Below are 25332 nucleotides of genomic sequence, written 5' to 3'. Positions count from 1 at the left end.
GATGATGAGAGATATAGGGAGAGGGTCAGACAGACAGACAGACAGACAGACAGACAGACAGACAGACAGACAGACAGACAGACAGACAGACAGACAGACAGACAGACAGACAGACAGACAGACAGACAGACAGACAGACAGACAGACAGAGAGGGGGGCGGTCTGGGGTTTTGTTTTTACAGAAAAAAAGTTGCTATCTAAAATCTAAAAATGTACTTCTCCCCACAGGAGAACCCTTTGAAGAACCCCGTTTGGTTCCAGGTAGAACAGTTAATGCTTCCAGGTAGAACCATTTTGGTTCCAGGTAGAACCCTTTTGGTTCCAGGTAGAACCATTTTGGTTCCAGGTAGAACCCTTTTGGTTCCAGGTAGAACACCCTCCACCCCCTTCTCCACCTCTTCATTCTCACACTCACTCAACCCCTTCCCCCCCAAAAAATGGTTACCTTTTAGTGAAAATATGGGTGCGTGTGTTTATGGGGATTATGGGGTTGGATCATGTGTTTGGGATTTAGGGAGCTTTCGCTGAGAAGGGGTGAATATGCTCCCACGTCCCTGGATGGAGTGAGAGGAGGGGAGTGGGGGATGAAAGGAGGAGTGGAGGTGAGAGGGGGGGAAAGAAGAGATTAATTAGGGATTAATTATTTCACACACCAACACTGAAACCAGCACTAGCTTCCAGTTTCCCTAGTAAACTACGCAACACCCGTACTAGCTTCCAGTATACCTAGTAACCGACGCAACACCCATACTAGCTTCCAGTATACCTAGTAACCGACGCAACACCCATACTAGCTTCCAGTATACCTAGTAACCGACGCAACACCCATACTAGCTTCCAGTATACCTAGTAACCGACGCAACACCCATACTAGCTTCCAGTATACCTAGTAACCGACGCAACACCCATACTAGCTTCCAGTATACCTAGTAACCGACGCAACACCCGTACTAGCTTCCAGGTAATTAACAAACCAAGTATGTCTGGGTAATTAAATTACAGCCCAAGTATGTCTGGGTAATTCAATTACAGCCCAAGTATGTCTGGGTAATTCAATTACAGCCCAAGTATGTCTGGTTAATTAAATTACAGCCCAAGTATGTCTGGGTAATTAAATTACAAACCAAGTATGTCTGGGTAATTAAATTACAGCCCAAGTATGTCTGGGTAATTCAATTACAGCCCAAGTATGTCTGGGTAATTAAATTACAGCCCAAGTATGTCTGGGTAATTAAATTACACTCACAGAGTCATCTGTACCTCTCTCTCTCTGTAGGCCATGATATTACCTATCTCTCTCTGTAGGACATGATATTACCTCTCTCTCTCTGTAGGTCATGATATTACTTCCAGGTCAATATTACCTCTCTCTCTGTAGGTCATGATATTACAAACCAAGGTCATGTATTACTGTAGGTCATGAAATTACAGCTCTCTCTCTGTAGGTCATGATATTACCTCTCTCTGTAGGTCATGATATTACCTCTCTCTCTCTGTAGGCCATGATATTCCTCTCTCTGTAGGCCATGATATTCCTCTGGGTAGGTCAATATTACCTCTCTCTGTAGGACATGATATTACTGTAGGTCATGATATTAAATTACAAACTCTGTAGGTCATGATATTACTGTAGGTCATGATAATTACATGATATTACCAAGTATGTCTGTAGGTCATGATATTACCTCTCTCTCTCTGTAGGTCATGATATTACTGGTGTAGGCCATGATATTCCTCTCTCTGTAGGTCATGATATTACTGTAGGCCATGATATTACCTCTCTCTCTCTGTAGGCCATGATATTCCTCTCTCTGTAGGTCATGATATTACCTCTCTCTCTCTGTAGGTCATGATATTACCTCTCTCTCTGTAGGTCATGATATTACCTCTCTCTGTAGGTCATGATATTCCTCTCTCTGTAGGTCATGATATTACCTCTCTCTGTAGGTCATGATATTACCTCTCTCTCTGTAGGTCATGATATTACCTCTCTCTCTCTGTAGGTCATGATATTACCTCTCTCTCTCTGTAGGTCATGATATTACCTCTCTCTGTAGGTCATGATATTACCTCTCTCTCTGTAGGTCATGATATTACCTCTCTCTGTAGGTCATGATATTACCTCTCTCTCTCTGTAGGTCATGATATTACCTCTCTCTCTCTGTAGGTCATGATATTACCTCTCTCTCTGTAGGTCATGATATTACCTCTCTCTGTAGGTCATGATATTACCTCTCTCTCTCTGTAGGTCATGATATTACCTCTCTCTCTCTGTAGGCCATGATATTACCTCTCTCTCTGTAGGTCATGATATTACCTCTCTCTCTGTAGGTCATGATATTACCTCTCTCTCTGTAGGTCATGATATTACCTCTCTCTCTCTGTAGGTCATGATATTACCTCTCTCTCTGTAGGTCATGATATTACCTCTCTCTGTAGGTCATGATATTACCTCTCTGTAGGTCATGATATTACCTCTCTCTCTCTGTAGGTCATGATATTACCTCTCTCTCTGTAGGTCATGATATTACCTCTCTCTCTGTAGGTCATGATATTACCTCTCTCTCTGTAGGTCATGATATTACCTCTCTCTCTGTAGGTCATGATATTACCTCTCTCTCTGTAGGTCATGATATTACCTCTCTCTCTGTAGGTCATGATATTACCTCTCTCTGTAGGTCATGATATTACCTCTCTCTCTCTGTAGGTCATGATATTACCTCTCTCTGTAGGTCATGATATTACCTCTCTCTGTAGGTCATGATATTACCTCTCTCTCTGTAGGTCATGATATTACCTCTCTCTCTCTGTAGGTCATGATATTACCTCTCTCTCTGTAGGTCATGATATTACCTCTCTCTCTCTGTAGGCCATGATATTACCTCTCTCTCTGTAGGTCATGATATTACCAGCTCCTTGGAGCCAGCGAACATTGACACCAGTATCCTGGAGGACTACATCGGTAAGGAGGACGACAGCACTGACATGTGAGTGACTCAGAGCGATAGCCGGATCAAATGACAGTAACGTGTTTCAGGTCGTCCCCTCCACGTGTCAGTCCGCTTTTCTTTTTCTTCAGTTTATTTCCTATTTCCCACATCAGTTGCTGCTGTATTTTCTACCTTAACCATAGGAGTTGTCTACAACCCAAACAGATCTGGGATCAGCTTATAAATACGACCCAACAACAACCGTTTTCTAACCAGGGTCATCTTCTTTTGGCACCAAACAGATAAAAAAAACTACCTGGACTTTAATAATTTGTTCTTAATTAACTGACTAAAGGTTCAATTAATTTAAATAAATAAATAAACAACAACAAATTCAGAACATTTCCACCAGAACTGATAATAACGAAACACAACTGTATCTTTCGTCTCTGTGTTTTTCCAGCTGTTTCTCTGAGGTCCACAGCGGTGCCCCAGGGGCTAACTCCTACTCCTTAACCCAGGCCGGAGTCTCCTCCGCTGGGAGTCTATTGTGTGGCGTGAGCTCCCCTATCTCCCTACGTCAAGGAAACCCCCAGCCCCACCAGACACCCTATCCCCCACCCCCTCCCCTGGGCCTGCTGAGACACAACAACTACCCTTGCCTGGGGCAACAGCACCACCAGCAGAACCAGAACCAGCAGCACCACATCAAGCCTGAACACAGAGGAAACTACGCACCTGGGTGAGTTGACTGGGTCAGAGAGGAGCTGTGTAAAGGACTGGGAGGAGATGTGTAAGGGACTGGGTCAGGGAGGAGATGTGTAAGGGACTGGGTCAGAGAGGAGATGTGTAAGGGACTGGGAGGAGATGTGTAAGGGACTGGGAGGAGATGTGTAAGGGACTGGGAGGAGATGTGTAAGGGACTGGGTCAGGGAGGAGATGTGTAAGGGACTGGGTCAGGGAGGAGATGTGTAAGGGACTGGGTCAGGGAGGAGATGTGTAAGGGACTGGGAGGAGATGTGTAAGGGACTGGGTCAGAGAGGAGATGTGTAAGGGACTGGGTCACGGAGGAGATGTGTAAGGGACTGGGAGGAGATGTGTAAGGGACTGGGTCAGGGAGGAGATGTGTAAGGGACTGGGTCAGGGAGGAGATGTGTAAGGGACTGGGTCAGGGAGGAGATGTGTAAGGGACAGGGAGGAGATGTGTAAGGGACTGGGAGGAGATGTGTAAGGGACTGGGTCAGAGAGGAGATGTGTAAGGGACTGGGTCAGAGAGGAGATGTGTAAGGGACTGGGTCAGGGAGGAGATGTGTAAGGGACTGGGTCAGAGAGGAGATGTGTAAGGGACTGGGTCAGGGAGGAGATGTGTAAGGGACTGGGTCAGAGAGGAGATGTGTAAGGGACTGGGTCAGAGAGGAGATGTGTAAGGGACTGGGTCAGAGAGGAGATGTGTAAGGGACTGGGTCAGGGAGGAGATGTGTAAGGGACTGGGTCAGGGAGGAGATGTGTAAGGGACTGGGAGGAGATGTGTAAGGGACTGGGTCAGGGAGGAGATGTGTAAGGGACTGGGAGGAGATGTGTAAGGGACTGGGTCAGGGAGGAGATGTGTAAGGGACTGGGAGGAGATGTGTAAGGGACTGGGAGGAGATGTGTAAGGGACTGGGTCAGAGAGGAGATGTGTAAGGGACTGGGTCAGAGAGGAGATGTGTAAGGGACTGGGTCAGGGAGGAAATGTGTAAGGGACTGGGAGGAGATGTGTAAGGGACTGGGAGGAGATGTGTAAGGGACTGGGTCAGAGAGGAGATGTGTAAGGGACTGGGTCAGGGAGGAGATGTGTAAGGGACTGGGAGGAGATGTGTAAGGGACTGGGTCAGGGAGGAGATGTGTAAGGGACTGGGTCAGGGAGGAGATGTGTAAGGGACTGGGAGGAGATGTGTAAGGGACTGGGAGGAGATGTGTAAGGGACTGGGTCAGAGAGGAGATGTGTAAGGGACTGGGTCAGAGAGGAGATGTGTAAGGGACTGGGAGGAGATGTGTAAGGGACTGGGAGGAGATGTGTAAGGGACTGGGAGGAGATGTGTAAGGGACTGGGTCAGGGAGGAGATGTGTAAGGGACTGGGTCAGAGAGGAGATGTGTAAGGGACTGGGTCAGGGAGGAAATGTGTAAGGGGCTGGGAGGAGATGTGTAAGGGACTGGGAGGAGATGTGTAAGGGACTGGGAGGAGATGTGTAAGGGACTGGGAGGAGATGTGTAAGGGACTGGGTCAGGGAGGAGATGTGTAAGGGACTGGGAGGAGATGTGTAAGGGACTGGGTCAGGGAGGAGATGTGTAAGGGACTGGGTCAGGGAGGAGATGTGTAAGGGACTGGGTCAGGGAGGAGATGTGTAAGGGACTGGGAGGAGATGTGTAAGGGACTGGGTCAGAGAGGAGATGTGTAAGGGACTGGGTCAGGGAGGAGATGTGTAAGGGACTGGGAGGAGATGTGTAAGGGACTGGGTCAGGGAGGAGATGTGTAAGGGACTGGGTCAGGGAGGAGATGTGTAAGGGACTGGGTCAGGGAGGAGATGTGTAAGGGACAGGGAGGAGATGTGTAAGGGACTGGGAGGAGATGTGTAAGGGACTGGGTCAGAGAGGAGATGTGTAAGGGACTGGGTCAGAGAGGAGATGTGTAAGGGACTGGGTCAGGGAGGAGATGTGTAAGGGACTGGGTCAGAGAGGAGATGTGTAAGGGACTGGGTCAGGGAGGAGATGTGTAAGGGACTGGGTCAGAGAGAGATGTGTAAGGGACTGGGTCAGAGAGGAGATGTGTAAGGGACTGGGTCAGAGAGGAGATGTGTAAGGGACTGGGTCAGGGAGGAGATGTGTAAGGGACTGGGTCAGGGAGGAGATGTGTAAGGGACTGGGAGGAAATGTGTAAGGGACTGGGTCAGGGAGGAGATGTGTAAGGGACTGGGAGGAGATGTGTAAGGGACTGGGTCAGGGAGGAGATGTGTAAGGGACTGGGAGGAGATGTGTAAGGGACTGGGAGGAGATGTGTAAGGGACTGGGTCAGAGAGGAGATGTGTAAGGGACTGGGTCAGAGAGGAGATGTGTAAGGGACTGGGTCAGGGAGGAAATGTGTAAGGGACTGGGAGGAGATGTGTAAGGGACTGGGTCAGAGAGGAGATGTGTAAGGGACTGGGTCAGGGAGGAGATGTGTAAGGGACTGGGAGGAGATGTGTAAGGGACTGGGTCAGGGAGGAGATGTGTAAGGGACTGGGAGGAGATGTGTAAGGGACTGGGAGGAGATGTGTAAGGGACTGGGTCAGAGAGGAGATGTGTAAGGGACTGGGTCAGGGAGGAGATGTGTAAGGGACTGGGTCAGGGAGGAGATGTGTAAGGGACTGGGAGGAGATGTGTAAGGGACTGGGAGGAGATGTGTAAGGGACTGGGTCAGAGAGGAGATGTGTAAGGGACTGGGTCAGGGAGGAGATGTGTAAGGGACTGGGAGGAGATGTGTAAGGGACTGGGAGGAGATGTGTAAGGGACTGGGAGGAGATGTGTAAGGGACTGGGTCAGGGAGGAGATGTGTAAGGGACTGGGTAAGGGAGGAGATGTGTAAGGGACTGGGTCAGGGAGGAGATGTGTAAGGGACTGGGAGGAGATGTGTAAGGGACTGGGAGGAGATGTGTAAGGGACTGGGTCAGAGAGGAGATGTGTAAGGGACTGGGTCAGGGAGGAGATGTGTAAGGGACTGGGTCAGGGAGGAGATGTGTAAGGGACTGGGAGGAGATGTGTAAGGGACTGGGTCAGAGAGGAGATGTGTAAGGGACTGGGTCGGGGAGGAGATGTGTAAGGGACTGGGTCAGAGAGGAGATGTGTAAGGGACTGGGTCAGGGAGGAGATGTGTAAGGGACTGGGAGGAGATGTGTAAGGGACTGGGTCAGGGAGGAGATGTGTAAGGGACTGGGTCAGGGAGGAGATGTGTAAGGGACTGGGTCAGGGAGGAGATGTGTAAGGGACTGGGTCAGGGAGGAGATGTGTAAGGGACTGGGTCGGGGAGGAGATGTGTAAGGGACTGGGAGGAGATGTGTAAGGGACTGGGAGGAGATGTGTAAGGGACTGGGTCAGGGAGGAGATGTGTAAGGGACTGGGTCAGGGAGGAGATGTGTAAGGGACTGGGTCAGAGAGGAGATGTGTAAGGGACTGGGTCAGGGAGGAGATGTGTAAGGGACTGGGTCAGGGAGGAGATGTGTAAGGGACTGGGAGGAGATGTGTAAGGGACTGGGAGGAGATGTGTAAGGGACTGGGTCAGGGAGGAGATGTGTAAGGGACTGGGTCAGAGAGGAGAAGTGTAAGGGACTGGGAGGAGATGTGTAAGGGACTGGGTCAGGGAGGAGATGTGTAAGGGACTGGGAGGAGATGTGTAAGGGACTGGGTCAGGGAGGAGATGTGTAAGGGACTGGGTCAGGGAGGAGATGTGTAAGGGACTGGGTCAGGGAGGAGATGTGTAAGGGACTGGGAGGAGATGTGTAAGGGACTGGGTCAGGGAGGAGATGTGTAAGGGACTGGGTCAGGGAGGAGATGTGTAAGGGACTGGGTCAGAGAGGAGCTGTGTAAGGGACTGGGTCAGAGAGGAGATGTGTAAGGGACTGGGTCAGGGAGGAGATGTGTAAGGGACTGGGAGGAGATGTGTAAGGGACTGGGTCAGGGAGGAGATGTGTAAGGGACTGGGTCAGAGAGGAGATGTGTAAGGGACTGGGTCAGAGAGGAGATGTGTAAGGGACTGGGAGGAGATGTGTAAGGGACTGGGAGGAGATGTGTAAGGGACTGGGTCAGGGAGGAGATGTGTAAGGGACTGGGTCAGGGAGGAGATGTGTAAGGGACTGGGAGGAGATGTGTAAGGGACTGGGTCAGAGAGGAGATGTGTAAGGGACTGGGAGGAGATGTGTAAGAGACTGGGAGGAGATGTGTAAGGGACTGGGTCAGGGAGGAGATGTGTAAGGGACTGGGAGGAGATGTGTAAGGGACTGGGTCAGGGAGGAGATGTGTAAGGGACTGGGTCAGGGAGGAGATGTGTAAGGGACTGGGTCAGGGAGGAGATGTGTAAGGGACTGGGTCAGGGAGGAGATGTGTAAGGGGCTGGGAGGAGATGTGTAAGGGACTGGGAGGAGATGTGTAAGAGACTGGGAGGAGATGTGTAAGGGACTGGGAGGAGATGTGTAAGGGACTGGGTCAGGGAGGAGATGTGTAAGGGACTGGGTCAGGGAGGAGATGTGTAAGGGACTGGGTCAGGGAGGAGATGTGTAAGGGGCTGGGAGGAGATGTGTAAGGGACTGGGTCAGGGAGGAGATGTGTAAGGGACTGGGTCAGAGAGGAGATGTGTAAGGGACTGGGTCAGGGAGGAGACGTGTAAGGGACTGGGAGGAGATGTGTAAGGGACTGGGTCAGAGAGGAGATGTGTAAGGGACTGGGTCAGGGAGGAGACGTGTAAGGGACTGGGAGGAGATGTTTAAGGGACTGGGAGGAGATGTGTAAGGGACTGGGTCAGGGAGGAGATGTGTAAGGGACTGGGAGGAGATGTGTAAGGGACTGGGAGGAGATGTGTAAGGGACTGGGTCAGGGAGGAGATGTGTAAGGGACTGGGAGGAGATGTGTAAGGGACTGGGAGGAGATGTGTAAGGGACTGGGTCAGGGAGGAGATGTGTAAGGGACTGGGAGGAGATGTGTAAGGGACTGGGAGGAGATGTGTAAGGGACTGGGAGGAGATGTGTAAGGGACTGGGAGGAGATGTGTAAGGGACTGGGAGGAGATGTGTAAGGGACTGGGTCAGGGAGGAGATGTGTAAGGGACTGGGTCAGGGAGGAGATGTGTAAGGGACTGGGAGGAGATGTGTAAGGGACTGGGAGGAGATGTGTAAGGGACTGGGAGGAGATGTGTAAGGGACTGGGTCAGGGAGGAGATGTGTAAGGGACTGGGAGGAGATGTGTAAGGGACTGGGTCAGGGAGGAGATGTGTAAGGGACTGGGAGGAGATGTGTAAGGGACTGGGAGGAGATGTGTAAGGGACTGGGTCAGAGAGGAGATGTGTAAGGGACTGGGTCAGAGAGGAGATGTGTAAGGGACTGGGTCAGAGAGGAGATGTGTAAGGGACTGGGAGGAGATGTGTAAGGGACTGGGAGGAGATGTGTAAGGGACTGGGAGGAGATGTGTAAGGGACTGGGTCAGAGTGGAGATGTGTAAGGGACTGGGTCAGGGAGGAGATGTGTAAGGGACTGGGTCAGGGAGGAGATGTGTAAGGGACTGGGTCAGGGAGGAGATGTGTAAGGGACTGGGAGGAGATGTTTAAGGGACTGGGTCAGGGAGGAGATGTGCAAGGGACTGGGTCAGGGAGGAGATGTGTAAGGGACTGGGTCAGGGAGGAGATGTGTAAGGGACTGGGGGTAGGGGAGGGGGAGATGGGGAGGGGGTAGGGGGAGGGGAGGGGGCTGAGGGGGGTAGGGGAGGGGGAGATGGGGAGGGGGTAGGGGAGGGGGGGGCTGAGGGGGTAGGGGGAGGGGGCTGAGGGGGTAGGGGAGGGGGAGATGGGGAGTAGGGGAGGGGGCTGAGGGGGTAGGGAGGGGGCTGAGGGGGTAGGGGAGGGGGCTGAGGGGGTAGGGAGGGGGCTGAGGGGGTAGGGGAGGGGGAGATGGGGAGGGGGGTAGGGGAGGGGGCTGAGGGGGGTAGGGGAGGGGGCTGAGGGGGGTAGGGGAGGGGAGGGGGCTGAGGGGGGTAGGGGAGGGGGGGGGAGATGGGGAGGGGGTAGGGGAGGGGGAGATGGGGAGGGGGGTAGGGGAGGGGGAGATGGGGAGGGGGCTGAGGGGGGTAGGGGGAGGGGGAGATGGGGCTGAGGGGGGTAGGGGAGGGGGCTGAGGGGGTAGGGGAGGGGAGGGGGCTGAGGGGGGTAGGGGAGGGGAGATGGGGAGGGGGGTAGGGGAGGGGGCTGAGGGGGGTAGGGGAGGGGAGGGGGAGATGGGGAGGGGGTAGGGGAGGGGAGGGGGCTGAGGGGGTTGGGGAGGGGGCTGAGGGGGTAGGGGAGGGGCTGAGGGGGTAGGGGAGGGGGCTGAGGGGGTAGGGGAGGGGGCTGAGGGGGGTAGGGGAGATGGGGGTAATTTATACAATGACGATTCCTTCATCACAGTGAAACCAGACTGACACCATAGTTCCGTTCCGTTTTGTAATCAGTGCTTGTTAACTTCACTAAACCAGCAAAGACCGGAGGGAGGGTGATATCAGAATCGAGTCATATTACAGAAACCACACAGACAGGACAGACTCAATGGAAATAACTTGTAATCAGTCACAAACTAACTAGAGAACATATCACTGTTTTCTCCTCGTGAAAAATAAAAACACAACTATCAATTTAGAAGACAAAACATGTAAAATCTTATCCAGAGACACTTACATTCATCCTCAAGCAGCAATCCTTAGTTTAAACAATAACCACGTGATTTTCTTAGTTTAGTTTAGTTTAAACAATAACCACGTGATTTCCTTAGTTTAGTTTAGTTTAAACAATAACCACGTGATTTCCTTAGTTTAGTTTAGTTTAAACAATAACCACGTGATTTCCTTAGTTTAGTTTAGAAATGTTAACCAACTCAAATTCATAGACAGAAGTATAGATGCAAAGCTTGACCATCTGTGATATAAACAATAATAATAATAATAATAATAATATATGCCATTTAGCAGACGCTTTTATCCAAAGCGACTTACAGTCATGTGTGCATACATTCTACGTATGGGTGGTCCCGGGGATTGAACCCACTACCCTGGCGTTACAAGCGCCATGCTCTACCAACTGAGCTACAGAAGGACCATTATAGTTTTAAACCATGAGCTGTATAGTGTTTATTTACATTGACTTTGTTTACAAACATTGGAGTAAAACAAGTTTATATTCTGGGTTCTGATGGGGGTACGACAGTTGAACTAAACTCATGAGGCATTTATAAGTTATGTTCTTCAACAATCAATAGGTACATATCATTAATTTATAAGTACAAACAAATGGATGAAGCCACCTCAGATTGCCCCTTAAAGGGAAATTCCACTCAAAAGCTATCTTGTGAATGTTTATTTCATTAGTCCACTGTTTGGACTCAAGTCTTCAAGATCTAGAACTTTCTAACAGCAGAACGTGTCACCGTACGATGCGCTTCGTACAGCGCTGTGACCATTCTGTATTTTAGAAAGTTCTAGATCTTGAAAAGTTATAGTAGATTGAGTGTTTACTCAATAAAGCAAGCTATCAACAAAGTGTTTTATCCCAACCTTGTGAATATTTCTGGATGTTCCAGGAGCCTCCCAGAGTCCCCCCCAGACTCCAGTTCTGAGCCGTACTCCCCTCAGCAGGTCAATGGTAAGTCTGAGCCCTCTTTTTCCCTGACTCGACCCTGCCTCTCCTCTCTCTCTCTCTCTCTCTCTCTCCCCCTGCCTCTCCTCTCTCTCCTCTCGCCCCTGCCTCTCCTCTCTCTCTCTCTCTCCCTCTCCTCTGCCTCTCCTCTCTCTCTCTCCCCCTGCCTCTCCTCTCTCTCTCACCCCCTGCCTCTCCTCTCTCTCTCCCCCTGCCTATCATTTCTTTCTCTCTCACCCCTGCCTCTCCTCTCTCTCTCTCCCCCTGCCTCTCCTCTCTCTCTCTCTCGCCCCTGCCTCTCCTCTCTCTCTCTCCCCCTGCCTCTCCTCTCTCTCTCACCCCCTGCCTCTCCTCTCTCTCCTCCCCCTCCTATCATTTCTTTCTCTCTCACCCCCTGCCTCTCCTCTCTCTCTCCCCCTGCCTCTCCTCTCTCTCTCCCCCTGCCTCTCCTCTCTCTCTCGCCCCTGTCTCTCCTCTCTCTCTCTCGCACCTGCCTCTCCTCTCTCTCTCTCTCTCTCTCTCACCCCTGTCTTTCCTCTCTCTCTCGCCCCTGTCTCTCCTCTCTCTCTCTCGCCCCTGTCTCTCCTCTCTCTCTCTCACCCCTGTCTTTCCTCTCTCTCTCTCGCCCCCTTCCTCTCCTCTCTCTCTCTCTCTCTCTCTCTCTCTCTCTCTCGCCCCCTGTCTCTCTCTCTCTCTCTCTCTCTCTCTCTCTCTCACACCTGTCTCTCCTCTCTCTCTCTGTCTCTCCTCTCTCTCTCGCCCCCTGTCTCTCTCTCTCTCTCACCCCTGTCTCTCCTCTCTCTCTCGCCCCCTGTCTCTCCTCTCTCTCTCGCCCCTGCCTCTCCTCTCTCTCTCTCACACCTGTCTCTCCTCTCTCTCTCGCCCCCTGTCTCTCCTCTCTCTCTCGCACCCTGCCTCTCCTCCTCTCTCTCTGTCTCTCCTCTCTCTCTCACCCCTGTCTCTCCTCTCTCTCTCTCTCTCTCTCTCGCCCCCTGTCTCTCCTCTCTCTCTCTCGCCCCCTGTCTCTCCTCTCTCTCGCACCCTGCCTCTCCTCTCTCTCTCTCACACCTGTCTCTCCTCTCTCTCTCGCACCCTGCCTCTCCTCTCTCTCTCTCACACCTGCCTCTCCTCTCTCTCGCCCCTGCCTCTCCTCTCTCTCACCCCTGTCTCTCCTCTCTCTCTCTCACCCTGTCTCACCTCTCTCCCCCCTGTCTCTCCTCTCTCTCTCTCAGCCCTGTCTCTCCTCTCTCTCTCGCCCCTGTCTCTCCGCTCCTCTCTCTCTCGCCCCTGTCTCTCCTCTCTTCTCTCTCTCACCCCTGTCTCTCCTCTCTCTCTCTCACCCCTGTCTCTCCTCTCTCTCTCTCTCCTCTCCTCTCTCTCTCTCGCCCCTGTCTCTCCTATCTCTCTCTCGCCCCTGCCCTCTCTCTCTCACCTGTCTCTCCTCTCTCTCGCACCCTGCCTCTCCTCTCTCTCTCTCTCTCACACCTGTCTCTCCTCTCTCTCTCACCCCTGTCTCTCCTCTCTCTCGCCCCCTGTCTCTCCTCTCTCTCTCACCCCTGTCTCTCCTCTCTCTCTCTCGCCCCTGTCTCTCCTCTCTCTCTCGCACCCTGCCTCTCTCTCTCTCTCTCACACCTGTCTCTCCTCTCTCTCTCGCCCCTGTCTCTCCTCTCTCTCTCTCGCACCCTGCCTCTCCTCTCTCTCTCTCACACCTGTCTCTCCTCTCTCTCTCACCCCTGTCTCTCCTCTCTCTCTCTCTCTCTCTCTCCCCCTGTCTCTCCTCTCTCTCTCTCACACCTGTCTCTCCTCTCTCTCTCTCGTGCTCTCCTCTCTCTCTCTCTCACACCTGTCTCTCCTCTCTCTCTCACCCCTGTCTCTCCTCTCTCTCTCGCCCCCTGTCTCTCCTCTCTCTCTCACCCCTGTCTCTCCTCTCTCTCTCTCGCCCCCTGTCTCTCCTCTCTCTCTCGCACCCTGCCTCTCCTCTCTCTCTCTCACACCTGTCTCTCCTCTCTCTCTCGCCCCCTGTCTCTCCTCTCTCTCTCGCACCCTGCCTCTCCTCTCTCTCTCTCACACCTGTCTCTCCTCTCTCTCTCACCCCTGTCTCTCCTCTCTCTCTCTCTCTCTCTCTCGCCCCCTGTCTCTCCTCTCTCTCTCTCGCCCCCTGTCTCTCCTCTCTCTCTCGCACCCTGCCTCTCCTCTCTCTCTCTCACACCTGTCTCTCCTCTCTCTCTCGCACCCTGCCTCTCCTCTCTCTCTCTCACACCTGCCTCTCCTCTCTCTCTCGCCCCTGCCTCTCCTCTCTCTCACCCCTGTCTCTCCTCTCTCTCTCTCACCCCTGTCTCACCTCTCTCTCCCCCCTGTCTCTCCTCTCCTCTCTCTCTCAGCCCTGTCTCTCCTCTCTCTCTCGCCCCTGTCTCTCCGCTCCTCTCTCTCTCGCCCCTGTCTCTCCTCTCTTCTCTCTCTCACCCCTGTCTCTCCTCTCTCTCTCTCACCCCTGTCTCTCCTCTCTCTCTCGCCCCTGTCTCTCCTCTCCTCTCTCTCTCGCCCCTGTCTCTCCTATCTCTCTCTCGCCCCTGCCTCTCCTCTCTCTCTCTCACACCTGTCTCTCCTCTCTCTCTCGCACCCTGCCTCTCCTCTCTCTCTCTCTCTCACACCTGCCTCTCCTCTCTCTCTCGCCCCTGCCTCTCCTCTCTCTCACCCCTGTCTCTCCTCTCTCTCTCTCACCCCTGTCTCTCCTCTCTCTCTCTCACCCCTGTCTCTCCTCTCTCTCTCCCCCTGTCTCTCCTCTCCTCTCTCTCTCACCCCTGTCTCTCTCCTCTCTCTCACCCCTGTCTCTCCTCTCTCACCCCTGTCTCTCCTCTCTCTCTCCCCCTGTCTCTCCTCTCCTCTCTCTCTCACCCCTGTCTCTCTCCTCTCTCTCGCCCCTGTCTCTCCTCTCCTCTCTCTCTCGCCCCTGTCTCTCCTCTCCTCTCTCTCTCACCCCTGTCTCTCCTCTCTCTCTCTCACCCCTGTCTCTCCTCTCTCTCTCGCCCCTGTCTCTCCTCTCCTCTCTCTCTCGCCCCTGTCTCTCATATCTCTCTCTCGCCCCTGCCTCTCCTCTCTCTCTCTCTCGCCCCTGCCTTTCTCCTGCCTCGAACACAAAATAGACAAGAACAGAAAAAAAGACTGCCAAAATGTGTCAATTAATAGAGAGAGAGAGAGAACTAGAGCGAAAACAAGAGAAAGAGAAGTGTTTGGTGACTCTAGACTCAGTCAGACAGGGAGTTAGTTAGTCGGGAAGTGTTTGGTGACTCTAGACTCAGTCAGACAGGGAGTTAGTTAGTCAGGAAGTGTTTGGTGACTCAGTCAGACAGGAAGTTAGTTAGTCGGGAAGTGTTTGGTGACTCAGTCAGCCAGGAAGTTAGTTAGTCAGGAAGTGTTTGGTGACTCAGTCAGACAGGAAGTTAGTTAGTCAGGAAGTGTTTGGTGACTCAGTCAGCCAGGGAGTTAGTTAGTCAGGAAGTGTTTGGTGACTCAGTCAGACAGGGAGTTAGTTAGTCAGGAAGTGTTTGGTGACTCAGTCAGACAGGAAGTTAGTTAGTCAGGAAGTGTTTGGTGACTCAGTCAGACAGGAAGTTAGTTAGTCAGGAAGTGTTTGGTGACTCAGTCAGACAGGGAGTTAGTTAGTCAGGAAGTGTTTGGTGACTCTAGACTCAGTCAGACAGGAAGTTAGTTAGTCAGGAAGTGTTTGGTGACTCAGTCAGACAGGAAGTTAGTTAGTCAGGAAGTGTTTGGTGACTCAGTCAGACAGGAAGTTAGTTAGTCAGGAAGTGTTTGGTGACTCAGTCAGACAGGGAGTTAGTTAGTCAGGAAGTGTTTGGTGACTCAGTCAGACAGGGAGTTAGTTAGTCAGGAAGTGTTTGGTGACTCAGTCAGACAGGGAGTTAGTTAGTCAGGAAGTGTTTGGTGACTCAGTCAGACAGGAAGTTAGTTAGTCAGGAAGTGTTTTGTGACTCTAGACTCAGTCAGACAGGAAGTTAGTTAGTCAGGAAGTGTTTGGTGACTCTAGACTCAGTCAGACAGGGAGTTAGCTAGTCAGGAAGTGTTTGGTGACTCAGTCAGACAGGAAGTTAGTTAGTCAGGAAGTGTTTGGTGACTCTAGACTCAGTCAGACAGGGAGTTAGCTAGTCAGGAAGTGTTTGGTGACTCAGTCAGACAGGAAGTTAGTTAGTCAGGAAGTGTTTGGTGACTCAGTCAGACAGGAAGTTAGTTAGTCAGGAAGTGTTTGGTGACTCTAGACTCAGTCAGACAGGGAGTTAGCTAGTCAGGAAGTGTTTGGTGACTCAGTCAGACAGGAAGTTAGTTAGTCAGGAAGTGTTTGGTGACTCAGTCAGACAGGAAGTTAGTTAGTCAGGAAGTGTTTGGTGACTCTAGACTCAGTCAGACAGGGAGTTAGCTAGTCAGGAAGTGTTTGGTGACTCAGTCAGACAGGAAGTTAGTTAGTCAGGAAGTGTTTGGTGACTCAGTCAGACAGGAAGTTAGTTAGTCAGGAAGTGTTTGGTGACTCAGTCAGACAGGAAGTTAGTTAGTCAGGAAGTGTTTGGTGACTCAGTCAGACAGGAAGTTAGTTAGACATAGAGTGGTGCCGGAGAGATAGACTGATGAATCAGTATCTCTACACAGGTAGGTGTGTAGTATATACTTAAAGACGGAAATACTGTCCCAAATGGCGCCCTATTCCCTATATAGAGCACTACTTTTGAACAGGGCCACTGGGGACCATAGGGCTCTGTTTGAAATGAGTGCACTATGTAGGGAATAGGGCGCCATTTGGGACAGTGCATAGTTGTGCAGTATGTCTCTCCACAGGTAAAATAGGTGTGTTGTAGACTCATCCGGTCCGTCCGTCTCTCTCTGCCGTGCTTCTGTTCACATCAATAGATGTTACTGATCTCTTCTGGTCATTTAAAGGGAAGAACAAGAGTTAGACAAAATTTAGTTAATAAGTTGGTGTAAATCAATACATTCTTTACAGAGAAAATCTCCTGTGTCATTTATTGTTTTAAACTTTATCCAATTTATCTGGAGACGAGATTTGATCATAGAACTTAAATACATTTTTTTTTTAAATGTTCTTCTTTTTTTTCGCTCTGTGGAAAATCGTGTTTGATATGGAATCTAGATTCTAAAATCTGCTTTCTTAAATACCTGATGGAACTGTGAAATGTTGTCATAATAAACTATAATACATAATAGCTGGATTTCATTTAATATATTTCAATACATTTCTCACTGAAATTCTAGGTATATTTCTGAATTCCAATACACGTTGTAGTAGGCTATACAAACTCACAATGTAGCCTGCTTACGTCAACACAATGTACTCACGTCCACCTGTGTTGGTCTTTCCCATCAGTGAGAAGGTGCGGGAAGGTCTTATCTGATTGGCTGAGCTCCAGGAAGGAACAATGGAAAGTACCATTAGCCTAAGGTGGAGGGAACCTGGACTGATTACACACTAGATGAGGAATTAAATATAATATGACAATATTGGATATAGATCTTAGTGATGGGAACGTTGACCAGTTGGGAACGTTGACCATATTTGAAGGTTGACCAGATGGGAAGGTTGACCAGATTTGAAGGTTGACCAGATGGGGGGGTTAACCAGATTTGAAGGTTGACCAGATGGGAAGGTTGACCAGATTTGAAGGTTGACCAGATTTGAAGGTTGACCAGATTTGAAGGTTGACCAGATGGGAAGGTTGACCAGATGGAAGGTTGACCAGATTTGAAGGTTGACCAGATTTGAAGGTTGACCAGATTTGAAGGTTGACCAGATGGGAAGGTTAACCAGATTTGAAGGTTGACCAGATTTGAAGGTTGACCAGATGGGAAGGTTAACCAGATTTGAAGGTTGACCAGATTTGAAGGTTGACCAGATGGGAAGGTTGACCAGATGGGAAGGTTGACCAGATGGGAAGGTTGACCAGATGGAAGGTTGACCAGATTTGAAGGTTGACCATATTTGAAGGTTGACCAGATGGGAAGGTTGACCAGATGGGCAGGTTGACCAGATTTGAAAGGTTGACCAGATTTGAAGGTTGACCAGATTTGAAGGTTGACCAGTTGGGAAGGTTGACCAGATGGGAAGGTTGACCAGATTTTAAAGGTTGACCAGATTTGAAGGTTGACCAGATTTGAAGGTTGACCAGATTTGAAGGTTGACCAGATGGGAATGTTGATCCCTGTCTTCATCCCTGTCTTCCTCCCTGTCTTCCTCCCTGTCTTCCTCCCTGTCTTCCTCCCTCTCTTCCTCCCTGCCTTCCTCCCTCTCTTCCTCCCTCTCTTCCTCCCTCTCTTCCTCCCTGTCTTCCTCCCTGTCTTCCTCCCTCTCTTCCTCCCTCTCTTCCTCCCTGCCTTCCTCCCTGTCTTCCTCCCTCTCTTCCTCCCTGTCTTTCTCCCTGTCTTTCTCCCTCTCTTCCTCCCTGTCTTCCTTCCTGACTTCCTGTCTTCATCCCTGTCTTCCTGTCTTCATCCCTGTCTTCCTCACTGTCTTCCTGTCTTCATCCCTGTCTTCCTCCCTGTCTTCCTCCCTGTCTTCCTCCCTGTCTTCATCCCTGTCTTCCTCACTGTCTTCCTGTCTTCATCCCTGTCTTCCTCCCTGTCTTCCTCCCTGTCTTCCTCCCTGTCTTCCTCCCTGTCTTCCTCACTGTCTTCCTGTCTTCATCCCTGTCTTCCTCCCTGTCTTCCTCCCTGTCTTCCTCCCTGTCTTCATCCCTGTCTTCCTCTTCATCCCTGTCTTCCTCCCTGTCTTCCTCCCTGTCTTCCTCCCTGTCTTCCTCCCTGTCTTCCTGTCTTCATCCCTGTCTTCATCCCTGTCTTCCTCCCTGTCTTCATCCCTGTCTTCCTCCCTGTCTTCCTCCCTGTCTTCCTCCCTGTCTTCCTCCCTGTCTTCATCCCTGTCTTCCTCCCTGTCATCCTCCCTGTCTTCCTCCCTGTCTTCATCCCTGTCTTCCTCCCTGTCTTCCTGTCTTCCTCCCTGTCTTCCTGTCTTCCTCCCTGTCTTCCTCCCTGTCTTCATCCCTGTCTTCCTCCCTGTCTTCCTCCCTGTCTTCCTGTCTTCCTCCCTGTCTTCCTGTCTTCCTCCCTGTCTTCCTCCCTGTCTTCCAGACACTCATATGCTGAGGACCATGACACCAGAGAACATGTGTCACATGACCCCGCCACCTCTACCCCCACATGGCCACGGATATCCCAACATGCACCGGGACATGTACCTGAAGGCCGAGCCAATGATCTCACAGTACCCTGTTGGCCCCACCTCCAGTGGGAGTGGACAAGACCTGCAACAGACTCAGCTGATGCATCAACTCCTTCAACAGCAGGAGTGAGTGATCGATCAACCAATCAATCAATCAGTCAATCAGCCAATCAATCAGCCAATCAATCAATCAGCCAATCAATCAGCCAATCAATCAATCAGCCAATCACTTACTACTGCAGCACTCACAGCAGGGCCAGCTGTGAGAGATGGGTGTAGGAGAGAGGGAGGGAGAGATGCATGAGAGAGGGATGGAAGGATGGTAAGAGAGAGAGAAGAGGGAGGAGTGAAAGCTGTTTGATAAGGGAGGAGAGGGGTGTCACCAGGAACTGCAGCACACAGCAGGGCCAGGAGTGAAGGGGGGAGGGAGAAGGGAGTGTAGAGGGAGGGAGGAGGGCAGAGGGAGGGAGGAAGGGAGTGTAGAGGGAGGGAGGAGGGCAGAGGGAGGGAGGAAGGGAGTGTAGAGGGAGGGAGAAGGGAGTGTAGAGGGAGGGAGGAGGGCAGAGGGAGGGAGGAAGGGAGTGTAGAGGGAGGGAGAAGGGAGTGTAGAGGGAGGGAGGAGGGCAGAGGGAGAGAGGAAGGGAGTGTAGAGGGAGGGAGGAGGGCAGAGGGAGAGAGGAAGGGAGTGTAGAGGGAGGGAGGAGGGCAGAGGGAGGGAGGAAGGGAGTGTAGAGGGAGGGAGGAGGGCAGAGGGAGGGAGGAGGGCAGAGGGAGGGAGTATAGAGGGAGGGAGAAGGGAGTGTAGAGGGAGGGAGGAGGGCAGAGGGAGGGAGTGTAGAGGGAGGGAGAAGGGAGTGTAGAGGGAGGGAGGAGGGCAGAGGGAGGGAGTGTAGAGGGAGGGAGAAGGGCAGAGGGAGGGAGGAGAGCAGAGGGAGGGAGTATAGAGGGAGGGAGAAGAGAGTGTAGAGGGAGGGAGGAGGGCAGAGGGAGGGAGTATAGAGGGAGGGAGAAGGGCAGAGGGAGGGAGGAGGGCAGAGGGAGGGGAGGAGGGCAGAGGGAGGGGAGGAGGGCAGAGGGAGGGGAGGAGGGCAGAGGGAGGGAGGAGGGCAGAGGGAGGGAGGAGGGCAGAGGGAGGGAGGAGGGCAGAGGGAGGGAGGAGGGCAGAGGGAGGGGTGGAGGGCAGAGGGAGGGAGGAAGGCAGAGGGAGGGAGGAGGGCAGAGGGAGGGGAGGAGGGCAGAGGGAGGGGAGGAGGGCAGAGGGAGGGGAGGAGGGCAGAGGGAGGGAGGAGGGCAGAGGGAGGGGAGGAGGGGAGGAGGAGAGGTTAGAGAAGGAGAGAAAGACAGATAACAAATCATATAATATGTTATAGCGGATCATTTCCCGACATTTGTGTGTCCTCATTGTGTGTGTGTGTGTGTGTGTGTGTGTGTGTGTGTGTGTGTGTGTGTGTGTGTGTGTGTGTGTGTGTGTGTGTGTGTGTGTGTGTGTGTGTGTGTGTGTGTGTGTGTGTGTGTGTGTGTGTGTGTGTGTGTGTGTGTGTGTGTGTGTGTGTGTGTGTGTGTGTGTGTGTGTGTGTGTGTGTGTGTGTGTGTGTGTGTGTGTGTGTGTTTACAGTGGGATACCAGTCCACCAGACAAAGAAGAGAAAACCCTCTGACTCTCCAAACAGCCTCAACTCTCAGATCCTCACAGGTATCATCAAACAAGAGCCAGGTAGGCAGGCATATCTTTGTCTGTCTCTCACTCTCTCTCTCTCTGTCTCTCTCTCTCTCTCTCTCTCTCTCTCTCTCTCTCTCTCTCTCTCTCTCGCTCTCTCACTCTCTCTCTCTCTCTCTCTCTCTCTCTCTCTCTCTCTCTCTCTCTCTCTCTCTCTCTCTCTCTCTCTCTCTCTCTCACTGTCTCTCTCTCTCTCTCTCTCTCTCTCTCTCTCTCTCTCTCTCTCTCTCGCTCTCTCTCTCTCTCTCTCTCTCTCTCTCTCTCTCTCTCTCTCTGTCTGTCTGTCTGTCTGTCTGTCTGTCTGTCTGTCTGTCTGTCTGTCTGTCTGTCTGTCTGTCTGTCTGTCTCTCTCTCTCTCTCTCCCTCACCCTGTCTGTCTGTCTGTCTCTCTCTCCCTCAACCTGTCTGTCTGTCTCTCTCTCTGTCTGTCTGTCTGTCTGTCTCTCTCTCCCTCACCCTTCCTGTCTGTCTGTCTCTCTCTCCCTCACCCTGTCTGTCTGTCTGTCTGTCTCTCTCTCCCTCAACCTGTCTGTCTGTCTCTCTCTCCCTCACCCTGTCTGTCTGTCTGTCTCTCTCTCCCTCACCCTGTCTGTCTGTCTGTATGTCTGTCTCTCTCTCCCTCACCCTGTCTGTCTGTCTGTTCTCTCCCTCACCCTGTCTGTCTGTCTCTCTCTCTCCCTCACCCTGTCTGTCTGTCTGTCTGTCTGTCTGTCTGTCTGTCTGTCTGTCTCTCTCTCTCCCTCACCCTGTCTATCTGTCTGTCTCTCTCCCTCACCCTGTCTGTCTGTCTCTCTCTCTCCCTCTCTCTCCCTCACCCTGTCTGTCTGTCTGTCTGTCTGTCTGTCTTTCTGTCTCTCTCCCTCACCCTGTCTGTCTGTCTGTCTGTCTGTCTGTCTGTCTGTCTGTCTGTCTGTCTGTCTGTCTGTCTGTCTGTCTGTCTGTCTGTCTGTCTCTCTCTCTCCATTACATTTACATTTAAGTCATTTAGCAGACGCTCTTATCCAGAGCGTCTTACAAATTGGTGCAATCACCTTATGACATCCAGTGGGACAGTCACTTAACAATAGTGCATCTAAAACTTAGGGGGGGGGGTGAGAGGGATTACTTAACCTATCCTAGGTATTCCTTAAAGAGGTGGGGTTTCAGGTGTCTCCGGAAGGTGGTGATTGACTCCGCTGTCCTGGCGTCGTGAGGGAGTTTGTTCCACCATTGGGGGGCCAGGGCAGCGAACAGTTTTGACTGGGCTGAGCGGGAGCTGTACTTCTCCCTCACCCTGTCTGTCTGTCTGTCTGTCTTTCTGTCTCTCTCCCTCACCCTGTCTGTCTGTCTGTCTGTCTGTCTGTCTGTCTGTCTGTCTGTCTGTCTGTCTGTCTGTCTGTCTGTCTGTCTGTCTCCCTCCCTCACCCTGTCTGTCTGTCCGTCTGTCTGTCTGTCTCTCTCCCTCACCCTGTCTGTCTGTCTGTCTGTCTGTCTGTCTGTCTGTCTGTCTGTCTGTCTGTCTGTCTGTCTGTCTGTCTGTCTGTCTGTCTGTCTGTCTGTCTGTCCCTCCCTCCCTCACCCTGTCTGTCTGTCCGTCTGTCTGTCTGTCTCTCTCCCTCACCCTGTCTGTCTGTCTGTCTGTCTGTCTGTCTGTCTGTCTGTCTCTCTTTCTCTCTCTCACACCCTCTCTCTGTCTCTCTCTCTCACACCCTCTCTCTCTCTGTCTGTCTCTCTCTCACCCTGTCTATCTGTCTGTCTCTCTCCCTCACCCTGTCTGTCTGTCTCTCTCTCTCTCCCTCTCTCTCCCTCACCCTGTCTGTCTGTCTGTCTGTCTGTCTTTCTGTCTCACTCCCTCACCCTGTCTGTCTGTCTGTCTGTCTGTCTGTCTGTCTCTCTCTCCCTCACCCTGTCTGTCTGTCTGTCTGTCTGTCTTTCTGTCTCTCTCCCTCACCCTGTCTGTCTGTCTGTCTGTCTGTCTGTCTGTCTGTCTGTCTGTCTGTCTGTCTGTCTGTCTGTCTGTCTGTCTGTCTGTCTGTCTGTCTCCCTCCCTCACCCTGTCTGTCTGTCCGTCTGTCTGTCTGTCTCTCTCCCTCACCCTGTCTGTCTGTCTGTCTGTCTGTCTGTCTGTCTGTCTGTCTGTCTGTCTGTCTGTCTGTCTGTCTCCCTCCCTCCCTCCCTCCCTCACCCTGTCTGTCTGTCCGTCTGTCTGTCTGTCTCTCTCCCTCACCCTGTCTGTCTGTCTGTCTGTCTGTCTGTCTGTCTGTCTGTCTGTCTGTCTCTCTTTCTCTCTCTCACACCCTCTCTCTGTCTCTCTCTCTCACACCCTCTCTCTCTCTGTCTGTCTCTCTCTCACACCCTCTCTCTCTCTGTCTCTCTCTCTCACACCCTCTCTCTCTCTGTCTCTCTCTCTCACACCCTCTCTCTCTCTGTCTGTCTCCCTCCCTCCCTCACCCTGTCTGTCTGTCCGTCTGTCTGTCTGTCTCTCTCCCTCACCCTGTCTGTCTGTCTGTCTGTCTGTCTGTCTGTCTGTCTGTCTGTCTCTCTTTCTCTCTCTCACACCCTCTCTCTGTCTCTCTCTCTCACACCCTCTCTCTCTCTGTCTGTCTCTCTCTCACACCCTCTCTCTGTCTCTCTCTCTCACACCCTCTCTCTCTCTGTCTGTCTCTCTCTCACACCCTCTCTCTGTCTCTCTCTCTGTCTCTCTCACACCCTCTCTCTGTCTCTCTCTCTCACACCCTCTCTCTCTCTGTCTGTCTCTCTCTCACACCCTCTCTCTGTCTCTCTCTCTCACACCCTCTCTCTCTCTGTCTGTCTCTCTCTCACACCCTCTCTCTGTCTCTCTCTCTGTCTCTCTCACACCCTCTCTCTGTCTCTCTCTCTCACACCCTCTCTCTCTGTCTGTCACTCTCTCACACCCTCTCTCTGTCTCTCTCTCTGTCTCTCTCACACCCTCTCTCTGTCTCTCTCTCTCACACCCTCTCTCTCTCTGTCTGTCTCTCTCTCTCACACCCTCTCTCTCTCTGTCTGTCTCTCTCTCACACCCTCTCTCTGTCTCTCTCTCTGTCTCTCTCACACCCTCTCTCTGTCTCTCTCTCTCACACCCTCTCTCTCTGTCTGTCTCTCTCTCACACCCTCTCTCTGTCTCTCTCTCTGTCTCTCTCACACCCTCTCTCTGTCTCTCTCTCTCACACCTCTCTCTCTCTGTCTGTCTCTCTCTCTCACACCCTCTCTCTCTCTGTCTGTCTCTCTCTCACACCCTCTCTCTGTCTCTCTCTCTGTCTCTCTCACACCCTCTCTCTGTCTCTCTCTCTCACACCCTCTCTCTCTCTGTCTGTCTCTCTCTCACACCCTCTCTCTGTCTCTCTCTCTGTCTCTCTCACACCCTCTCTCTGTCTCTCTCTCTCACACCCTCTCTCTCTCTGTCTGTCTCTCTCTCTCTGTCTCTCTCTCTCACACCCTCTCTCTCTCTGTCTCTCTCTCTCACACCCTCTCTCTCCATCTCTGTCTCTCTCTCTCACCCTCTCTCTCTCTGTGTCTGTCTCTCTCTCTCTCTCTCTCTCTGTCTCTCTCTCTGTGTCCGTCTGTCTGTCTCTCTCTCTCTCACACCCTCTCTCTTTCTGTCTGTCTGTCTTTTTTCTTTCTTTCCTTCTCTCTATTTCTCCATTACCTCATTCTTATATCTGGTCATACCCATTTCCATTTACCAAAATTATCAGGTTTTCCAGAAATACTAGCTGGAGGATCCAACCTGAGAAAATGTACAACAACAAAAAAAGGCATCAAAAATGTGCAGATTAAAATGTGATCTTGTGTTTCCCCCTTACGCAGTAGACATTGTTTCTGGCCCAGGTTTGATGGTGGATGCTGATAACTCCTACCTGGACCCCAACTACCAGTGTATAAAGTGGCAGCCGCACCAGAAGAACAAGTGGACGCCGTTGTACGACGTCAACTGCAAAGAACTGTGAGTGTTTCTCTGTCACCTGAAATGACTGTTATAGAGGACATAGAACTGTGTTTCTCTGTCACCTGAAATGACTGTTATAGAGGACATAGAACTGTGTTTCTCTGTCACCTGAAATGACTGTTATAGAGGACATAGAACTGTGTTTCTCTGTCACCTGAAATGACTGTTATAGAGGACATAGAACTGTGTTTCTGCTATAGAGGACATATAACTGTGTTTCTCTGTCACCTGAAATGAATGTTATAGAGGACATAGAACTGTGTTTCTCTGTCACCTGAAATGACTGCTATAGAGGACATAGAACTGTGTTTCTCTGTCACCTGAAATGACTGTTATAGAGGACATAGAACTGTGTTTCTGTTATAGAGGACGTAGAACTGTGTTTCTCTGTCACCTGAAATGACTGTTATAGAGGACATAGAACTGTGTTTCTCTGACACCTGAAATTACTGTTATAGAGGACATAGAACTGTGTTTCTCTGTCACCTGAAATGACTGTTATAGAGGACATAGAACTGTGTTTCTCTGTTTGACTGTTATAGAGGACATAGAACTGTGTTTCTGCTTAGAACTGTGTTTCTCTGTCACCTGAAATGACTGTTATAGAGGACATAGAACTGTGTTTCTCTGTCACCTGAAATGACTGTTATAGAGGACATAGAACTGTGTTTCTCTGTCACCTGAAATGACTGTTATAGAGGACATAGAACTGCGTTTCTCTGTCACCTGAAATGACTGTTATAGAGGACATAGAACTGTGTTTCTCTGTCACCTGAAATGACTGTTATAGAGGACATAGAACTGTGTTTCTCTGTCACCTGAAATGACTGTTATAGAGGACATAGAACTGTGTTTCTCTGTCACCTGAAATGACTGTTATAGAGGACATAGAACTGTGTTTCTGTTATAGAGGACATAGAACTGTGTTTCTCTGTCACCTGAAATGACTGTTATAGAGGACATAGAACTGTGTTTCTCTGTCACCTGAAATGACTGTTATAGAACTGTGTTTCTCTGTCACCTGAAATGACTGTTATAGAGGACATAGAACTGTGTTTCTCTGTCACCTGAAATGACTGTTATAGAGGACATAGAACTGTGTTTCTGTTATAGAGGACAT

The 25332-nt window shown here is 51.3% G+C and overlaps 1 protein-coding gene across 6 annotated transcripts in view; it reads left to right on the top strand.

Annotated features, from left to right (window-relative positions):
- LOC124037452 (myelin regulatory factor-like) overlaps window positions 1-25332 on the top strand; it is a 125322-nt gene that overhangs the window by 64016 nt on the left and 35974 nt on the right. For 3 of the 6 annotated variants that reach the window (XM_046352159.1, XM_046352158.1, XM_046352163.1), the window contains exons 2-7: window positions 2897-2987; window positions 3394-3672; window positions 11255-11316; window positions 18460-18676; window positions 20166-20263; window positions 24074-24209. In XM_046352159.1, the coding sequence (XP_046208115.1) occupies window positions 2897-2987; window positions 3394-3672; window positions 11255-11316; window positions 18460-18676; window positions 20166-20263; window positions 24074-24209 (883 nt within the window). The remainder of the gene's footprint in view (window positions 1-2896; window positions 2988-3393; window positions 3673-11254; window positions 11317-18459; window positions 18677-20165; window positions 20264-24073; window positions 24210-25332) is intronic. The other 3 variants (XM_046352164.1, XM_046352162.1, XM_046352160.1) reach the window with 2 other exon arrangements.

The sequence above is a fragment of the Oncorhynchus gorbuscha genome, linkage group LG06 (genome assembly GCF_021184085.1).
Source record: "Oncorhynchus gorbuscha isolate QuinsamMale2020 ecotype Even-year linkage group LG06, OgorEven_v1.0, whole genome shotgun sequence".
NCBI lineage: Eukaryota > Metazoa > Chordata > Actinopteri > Salmoniformes > Salmonidae > Oncorhynchus > Oncorhynchus gorbuscha.
This window is presented reverse-complemented; position numbering and strand designations above follow the sequence as displayed.